Source organism: Tamandua tetradactyla, chromosome 6 (assembly GCF_023851605.1).
Source record: "Tamandua tetradactyla isolate mTamTet1 chromosome 6, mTamTet1.pri, whole genome shotgun sequence".
NCBI lineage: Eukaryota > Metazoa > Chordata > Mammalia > Pilosa > Myrmecophagidae > Tamandua > Tamandua tetradactyla.
The window spans coordinates 2532990-2541381 of record NC_135332.1 but is presented as its reverse complement, the minus strand read 5'-3'; the positions used below and the strand labels follow the sequence as shown (position 1 = coordinate 2541381).

The 8392-nt window shown below is 57.2% G+C and overlaps 1 protein-coding gene across 3 annotated transcripts in view; it reads left to right on the top strand.

The window, feature by feature from the left end:
- The first annotated feature begins 450 nt into the window (after positions 1 to 450).
- Positions 451 to 8392, top strand: part of SLC47A1 (solute carrier family 47 member 1) — a 42881-nt gene continuing 34939 nt past the window's right edge. Inside the window, exons 1-2 of one of the 3 annotated variants that reach the window (XM_077163440.1) lie at positions 451 to 576; positions 7287 to 7388. In XM_077163440.1, coding sequence (XP_077019555.1) covers positions 451 to 576; positions 7287 to 7388 — 228 coding nt within the window. Of the gene's footprint in view, positions 577 to 3896; positions 4053 to 7286; positions 7389 to 8392 lie in introns of those variants that run through there. The other 2 variants (XM_077163441.1, XM_077163442.1) reach the window with 2 other exon arrangements.

The window sequence follows — 8392 nt, the reverse complement described above, 5'->3', positions numbered from 1 at the left end:
TCCTTAAGGGAACAATTAATTGGTGAGAGGAGAGGAGTAGGTAAATCGGAGCACAGGATCAAAGCGTTCGCCGAGCGCAATCTGCGGATCCAGTACCCCCAAATCGTGGAGGCGCCGGGGATGCTGGCGTGCACCCAGGGACGGCAACCTCAGGCCCAGGCTCCAGGGCTGCAGCCGGGGCCCCGAAGCGCTTGCCCTTTGTTTCATCGCCGCCTCGCGCGCTTTTCCCAAATTCGCCTTCCAAGCCCGGGGGTTCGTGGACTCTCCCGGGAGGCGCAAGGGGCGCGGCCAAGGGCGCAGCGGGCGGGCGGCGCGCTCAGGCGGGTGCCGCGGACTGCCGAGCGTCTCCCGGCGCGGAGCGGGCGGCCCGGGGCGGGGACTGCGGCCGGGCCCGGCCCAGCGCCCTCTCGGCACCCGCCTGCGCGTTCCCCGCCGCTCCAAGCCCGGCACATGGAGGAGCCGGAGTCCGGGGACGGAGGTCCGGGGCTCAGCCCCGAGCGCCCCGGGCCGCGCTGCCCGCCGCTGTCCCACTTCCGAGAGGAGCTGCGCGCGCTCGGGCGCCTGGCCGGCCCGGCGGTGAGTTCAGTGGCCCCTGTCGGAGGCCGGTGACCGGGTTCACCCCGTGTGACCCGGCGAGGGGGAGGGTGGTGGGGGAACAGGAGCGCAGAGCGAGCCGGGCGCGCCTCCGCGTGCGCCCCGGGCCGCCGGCCGCTTCTGCACGCACCCTGCCCGGGGCGCGCGCCTGGCACAGCTGGCACAGCTGGCACAATGCGCCAGGGCGCGGGCGGGAGCGGCACAGCCAAGCCCCGGCGGTTCCCGTCCCCTGCCTTTGCAACCTCTGGGGAGCAGGGACCTACCCCCTGAAAGCCGCCCAGCCCCGGGGGTCTTCTCTGGGCTCAGGCTGCAGTTGCACCCCAGGGCGAAGGTTCGCGCATGTGGGTGCAGAGCGGGAAACTTAAAAACGTCCTGGACGTTGGTTGACCTGAAAACTGGCTGTCGTGTTGGGGCGCTCAGCTGTCTAAATTGTCGAGAAGAGGAGGAGGAAGGGAGGCGAATTGTCTAGTTTTGATTCAGATCTCCAAAACGATTCCTTCAGAATTATTTAGAGGCTCGGGAGGAAACCAGAAGCACTGGTTTCACCTGTCCTCTGCCCAATAACTGTATTTTCATTTTTTTTAAAAAAAGAGTTTTTAATGTGGTTCTCTTTTAAGGTTGAGGCTCCCCCCCCCCATGCCCCCACCATTAGGTTAGGGCACTTTCTGCCTCCCTGCTTTCAGAAGTAATGTGGGTTTCAAAAACCACAAGAACCATAAAAATATACCCAACCCCGTTTTCCTGCCAGTTTGGGTGGTTTCCAAGCCTCAGGGGGTGGCAGAGGGACTTTGCAGGGCAGAAGGACCAGGTGTGTGAGGGGGGACTGAGTGCTGGCAGCTGGGACCTCCTGGCATGGGGCCCCTGGTGTCAGTGGGTCATGTGGGGACTCACTGTGGTATGGATCGGTGGCAATGAAATGCCAGGAACAAAACCACCAAGTGCAAACCCACCCTGTGCCCGGGAGCTGGTGATGCTCCTGCCCAAGCTGGAAAGAACCTTCTGTCTGGAATCACAAGGCCTGGGGTGTGCTTCCCGGCTCTGGACTTGGGCGGGGGTGGGGGCCGGGGCCGGGGGTGGGGGCCGGGGGCTGGGGTGGGGGGTGAGGGCCGGGGCCGGGGGTGGCAATGTTAGAAACAGCTCCGTGGACTGGAGAAGACAATCCGCCTCTTCTGGCCTCGTTTATCCAGCCATACGTAAAGGTGATCATCGTGCTTTGCACACACACACACACACACACACACACACACACACACACACCCAGATTGTGTTGTGAGAAAGGGCTTTGTCGACTCTTACTGCTTTAATATAAAAAAAATAACGGGGCAGCTTTCTGAGACCCCACACCTCCTGGGGTCGGCTTTGTCACCCCGGCCACCCCAGACCCTGGCCCCCTTGATGTGGCGGGCGGCCCCCGGATCCCCGGGTATGTGGGGTACCTGCTTACTGGGGTCACTTGTATGTGATTGTGTTTACTCTAGATGTAATGTAATGTGTATTCACTGTAGGAAAATTAGAAAACCGAAGCGAACGAAAGGAAAAAAAAAAATCTGACCTCTGCGCGCTGAGAGAGCATTTGGGAACCTGCCCTCTGGTACTTTGCGTCTGAGCCTGTGGGACTGCTGCACACAGATGAGATTGCACAGTCCTGGCGCCTGGTTTCTAGCCTCCCACAGGGAGTGTCTGGAGCCCCTCTCGTCTGTCTGTCCCTACTGCTTTCTGCTGATGGTTGGTATTTTCTGAGGGGCGTGTGGGGTGGGTGGGTGAGGAAATTGTCCTGTTCTTTTCCGCTGCTTTGTGTCTGGTGCTTCCCTCCCCCAGGCTCTGCTGTAAAAACGTGGGACCCCAGCCCGGCTCTCCTCTCTCCGCTCAGTGATTCTCCCTCTCTGCCTTCCAGGCCTCTCACATGAACCCTTGCCCTTGAGAATTCCAGAAATGATTCAGGCTGAAGTGTTAGGACTTATTATAGTTCTCTCCCATGGAGGGTTGTTGGTTTCTTTACAGTTTTGTTCTCGCACACTGCAGTCCATCAAAGGGTAAGCTGAGGGCTGTCGGTGTAGGCACAGCGTCGTGTCCTCATCATTACAGCCAATTTGAAAACGTTCTCATTGCTCAAAAAACAAAACAAAACAAAACAAAACCCCATATGCCCTATAGCCCCCTAATTACTGAGGCTTTGCATTGGTATAGGAGCTTTGTTACAACTGATGAAAGGATTTTACAGTATTACTGACACCTATAGTCCGTGGTTTGCATTAGGTGTATTTATCCCCCCTCTTACCACCCTGTTATTAACACCTTGTAATAGTGACGGGCATTTGTCCTCGTTCATGGAAGGGTTTCGTTGTGTCTGTCTTAGTAACAGCTTCATCATCCACCATGGGCTTCGCTGCGGTGCACAGGCCTCACGTCTCTGCTCCCAATCCCAGCGGGACTGCCCGGCCATATGGCAGCCCCCTACTCAGCTTTCCGAGGAACCTCCCAAACTGCCCTGCCCAGCAGCTGTGCCATTCTACGTTCCCGCAGTGGTGAATGGGTGCTTCCGTTTCTCCCCATCCCCTCCACCCCTTGCAGCTTTCTGTTGTGGCAGTTGTTTTATACTGGCCATTCTAGCAGGTGTGAAGTGATATCTCCTGTGGTTTTGATTTGCATTTCCCTAATAGCTCATGATGTTGGGCATCATTTCGTGTGCTTTTCAGCCATTTGCATTTCCTGTTTGGAAAAGTGTCTATTCAGGTCCTTTGCCCATTTTTAAATTGGGTGGTTTGTCTTTTTATTGTTGAGTTGTAAGATTTCTTTCTCTATTCTGGGTATTAAACCCTTATTGGATATGTGGTTTCCGAATATTTTGTCCCATTGAGGGAGACTGCTTTTCACCTTCTTGACAAAGACCTTTGAAGCCCAAAACTATTCAGTTTTTAGGAGGTCCCACTTATCTATTTTTTATTTCATTGTTTGTGCTTAGGGTATAAGGTCTAAAAAATCACCACCTACCATCCCATGAGCTTTACATGACGTCTGTAAAAAGAGAATAATGTACCCCGTGAAGGGAAGACCGTGAGTTAAATGAAGTAAATATGAAAAGATGCTGTGCCGGTTTGAAACGGTTGTGTACTCCAGGAAAGCCACATTCTTTAATCCTCATTCAATATTGTTGGGTTGTATTTTTTTATTAAGTTATTCCCGTGGAGATGTAACACACCCGACAGTGGGTGGAATCTTTTGATTACGTGGTTTCCGTGGAGATGTGTCTCTACACATGCCAGGTGGGGGTGCTCACTGGAGCCCTTTAGGAGGAACCATTTTGTAAAGACCTTCAGAGCCCATGCAGAGACCTTTGGAGATGTAGAAGGAAGCTATTTTGAAAAGAGAAGCTGGGGCTGAAAGCTGGCAGACGTTACCTTATGTCTTCCCAGCTGACAGAAGAACCCTGAACATCATTGGCCCTTCCTTGAGTCAAGGTATCTTTCTCTGGATGCCTTAGTTTGAACATTTTTTTGGTGTTTAGAACTGTAAACTCGTGACTTAATTCCCTTTATAAAAGCCAACCCATTTCTGGTACAGTGCATTTCTGGCAGCATTGACAAACCCAAACAGACGTGATTGATATATTTTCCATTTTCTCCTGTAGAAAGCTTTTGGATAATACGCATTTGTGAGGGAGGGAAGGGGGTTGTCAAAATACCTCGCCTGGGACATTGTAACCATGTTTACTCTTAATCATTAGCATCTCATCGCCAGACTGTGCTTTAGTTTGCCAGGACTATCGCTCATGCCATAAGCTGTGGGCTTATACAGTTGGGATTTTTTTGGCTCATAGTTTGGGGAGCTAGAATTCCAAAGTCGAGGTACCAGCAGACCATGCTGTCTCCGGTCTGTAGAGTTGTTGTTGCGGCAAACGAACTCTCTCCACCGTGTGGCCGTCTGTCTCCTGTTTTCTCCTCTGGCTTCTCCTTGTGATTCCAAATTTCTCCTCGTTGTGAAGACTCCCGTCATGATGGGTTAAAGGCCCCCCCGATTCTATTTGACCTCGTTTAACAGGGTCTTTGAAGACACTGTTCACACTCGCAGGACTGGGCGAAGGACTGGAGCGTGTCTCGTGGGGCTTGCGATTCAGTCTCTGATGGTTGCATTATTGGAGTTCTGAAAAATAACCCCAAACTCTCATGGGGTGCCTGCTCCCTGCAGACATGGTGTGTGCCAGGGGCTGCTGGGAATACAAGAGGTGGCGTAGCCTGGGCGCAAACTGAGGGAGCGTGCTTCCATCCGCGTGGGAGAGGAGCGCCTGTGAAAGAGCCAGAGCGCCTGCCCGGCTGCAAGGTGGAAAGATCTGGAAAGGCCCCAGCTGCGGGAGGAGCCCCTGGGGGTCCAGGCCTGCAGCCGTGGGGGCTCCCACACATACGGGCTGATGGCGGGAGTTTTATCCCTTAGGTGTGCTTGGTGGGCACTGACTCACATGGGTAGGATTAGCTGGAGATAAACCAAAGGGGATAAATGCTTAAATGGAGATGATTGTGCTCGCCTGGTGAGGGGCATTTCGAGGGTCGTGGGGGCATGAGGACTGAGGAAGTGTGCAGTGATGGGGGACCGTCGGGCAGAGGAATCCTGGGGTGGCCGGGACATTCCCTCTCCCCTCCCCGTTTCCTCTCCCCGCCCATCCTCTCCAAGGTCTTTGGCCTCAGCACCCTCCATTTCTCTGAGCTGGAGTCCCTTCTTCCCGTGTCCACTGCCATGGTCCATCCAAGCTGGGCTGTCCGCTCTACAGCTCATGCTGTCCCTCCTGCCCTACCAGGGCCCCCGAGGGCCTTTCCAAATGCTGATCTGAGCTTCTCGGCAGAAAGTCCAAGTCCTTAACTGGGCTTGAAGGACCCCGTGGTTGTGACCTTGTCTTGGTCCGCTGTGGCCAGCGCTCCTGTCCCCATCCTCCTTTCAGCCCCCGCCATGCCCCAGACTTCCTGCTATGCTTGTTCTCCTGGGACAGGCTCCCGTCACCTGCCTGGTCACCGCTGGCCTGCACCCGTCACCCTCGTCTCCCCAGGAGCCTCCCCCAGCTCATCCCACATGTGATTGGTCGTGTCACCGCGTGCTGGGTGCCGTCCCTGCTGTTCTCTGGGCTGACGGGGGGAGGCATGGTGGGCGGTCTCACCCACTGCACCTTGTCCCCAGGGCTCGGTGCCTTCGTGATGTTCCAAAGACCTGCGTTCCCCGGGGTTCAGAAGAGGGGGACCTGGTATTCCCTCGTCCCCCAGGGCTGGCTGTGGCTCTGAGAGTGGGCTCAGGCCCCCCAGGGAGAGGAGTAGGCCCCGGTCCCCGAGCTGGGGCGGTGTGGCCCCACGTCCCGGCCTCCAAGCTGGGCCGCGAGACGCTTCAGTCCGCTGCGGGTGCCAAGTGAAGGGCCCGAGGCACGGTGGGCCAGGTGGCTTCAGTACCGCTTTGACAGTGTCTCAGTCACCACTGGGGCCGAGGCCGGTCAGCACAGCGCCTGGGGGACGCGTTCCGTCCAGAACCGGCTCTCCCGCCCCAGGCACGAGCCTGCACTGGGAGGGACCCGAGGGTCTGCGCCACTGCACCTTGACTGGTGAGGGCGGGGCGCGGGCGGTAGCAATGCGGATTCCTCAGCCCTAGACCACCTGAACCCGTCTCTGGACATCCAGCCAGGGATGTTCATTTCCTCCTCCTCCTCCTCCTCCTCCTCCTCCTCCTCCCCCCTCCTCTTCCTCCTCCTGTTTCTTCCTCCTCCTTCTTCCTCCTCCTCCTCCTCCTCCTCTTCCTCCTCCTGTTTCTTCCTCCTCCTTCTTCCTCCTCCTCCTCCTCCTCCTCTTCCTCCTCCTGTTTCTTCCTCCTCCTTCTTCCTCCTCCTCCTCCTCCTCCTCCTCCCCCTCCTCCCCCCTCCTCTTCCTCCTCCTGTTTCTTCCTCCTCCTTCTTCCTCCTGTTTCTTCCTCCTTCCATCTCCTCTTCCCCCTCCTCCTCCCTTCTCCCGGGACCCACCGCCTTCTGCGGCTGCCTTTCCATCACCCTGGGGCTTCTCGGCTCGCCCTCTGCCTCCTGCCCCATGGTGCCCTCCCCTCCCCCTCTCCCTTCCCCTCCCATTCCCTCTCCCCTCCCCTCTCCCCCTCCCCTCCCATTCCCTCTCCCTTTCCCCTCCCCCTCCTCCCTCCCCTCCCCCCCTCTCCTCCTCTCCCCTTTTCCCCCTCCCCTTCTCTCCCTCTCCCCGTCCCCCTCCCCCTCTCCCCTGGTCCCTGTGTCAGCTGACTTCTGGCGTCTGCTGTCCTCTCACAGAATCCGAATTCCTCAGTCAGGTCACAGCTCAGCCACCACATCTCCAAAGGTCCATTTGAATGGACTCCACAGCCATTAGGGGTGTCAATGAAACTTAAGAACTTACCTTCTGCCACGGTAGCAATGCTGTTTCCCATAGTATGAGTTTCCGAGGTGAGAAATTAAAAAATTTGGCTAGAACATTCTCAAAAATGTGACTCTGACAGCGGTTGCAAATGGCCCTTTTAATGTTTCAGCTTGCCCACTGGAAAGTGCCCGCTCACCCGTGGCAGGCGGCAGAGGTTCGCTAAAAGCCAAGTGTCTTTAGTTGTGGCTAGTATCGTTTCGGAAAGGGGGAGCTCATGCCCCGCACCCAGGCACCCCCACGGTGGCCGTCGCCGCCCGGCTTTACTCTGTTCGCTCTGTGTCTCTGCAGTTCCTGGCCCAGCTGATGGTCTTCCTGATCAGTTTCGTGAGCTCCGTGTTCTGTGGCCACCTGGGAAAGCTGGAGCTGGACGCCGTCACGCTGGCCATCGCCGTGAGTGTCACGCTCTTGAGATCTGTGGTAGCCGCCTGCATGAGTTTCCTGCAGCTGCTGTAACAAGGCAGCACTCGCTGTGGCTTAACTCACACGGAGTGATTATTGCGCTGCCGTGGAGATCACAAGTCCAGAGTGGGTCTCACTGGGCTAAAGTTGGGATGTCACAGGGCCGGGTCCAGTCCCGAGGCCCTGGAGGGGTCTCGAGGCTGCTGCACTCTGTGGCTTGTGCCCCTTCTTCCGCCTGCAAGGCCAGCAGTGGCCGCTCGAGTCCCCCATCACGTCCCTCTGACCCCTTCTCGTCCACTTGAGGACCTGTGGTGACCCCGGCCGGCCAGGCAGTCCAGGGCAGCTTCCCATCTGAGCTCAGCCGTGCAGCCACCGTGAAGCCACTGCAGCCTCTCAGCCTCTTGGCTGCAGAGCCTAGCGTGCTCCCAGGTTCCGGGGGCAAGGATGTGGTTGTGTTTAGGGGGCAGGTCCCCCCTCTGCCCACCCCATCACCCGATTGTAACCCATGGGCTTGAGGCTCCTGCTCTTGGCCGCACATCTGGGTGGAAGAAGGGACTAGTAAAGGGGGTACCCGCAGGGGAAACGAACTCCCCCAGCCCAGCCCAGGGCTTGTCTGTCTTACTGGGAATCCCTGTCCGGAACTGGACCTGGAGGATGAAACCCCAGATCCTGCTATGCACCCCCAAACTGGGAGGAACCCCAGATCTTCTCTGCATTCCCAGCGCAAGCCCCGGCCCCCAAGGGATGAGGTAGCAACCTCTGCCAGGGAGAGCCTCAGGCTTCTTGTGGGGCCACTCCCTGGTTTGGGGGGCTCTACCCTGGGCTCCCCAGAGCTCCAGGGGCCCCAGGGTTTCGTTGCTGACCCTGGTAAGGACATCTGGAAGACCTGTGCTGCTGGCTTGACTGCAGAGATTGTGCTTCTGCATGGCAGTGTCCCGCATGACATTGTCACTGGCCCTGCCAGGTCTCGAGCAGGTGGCCTTATGCAGAACTGC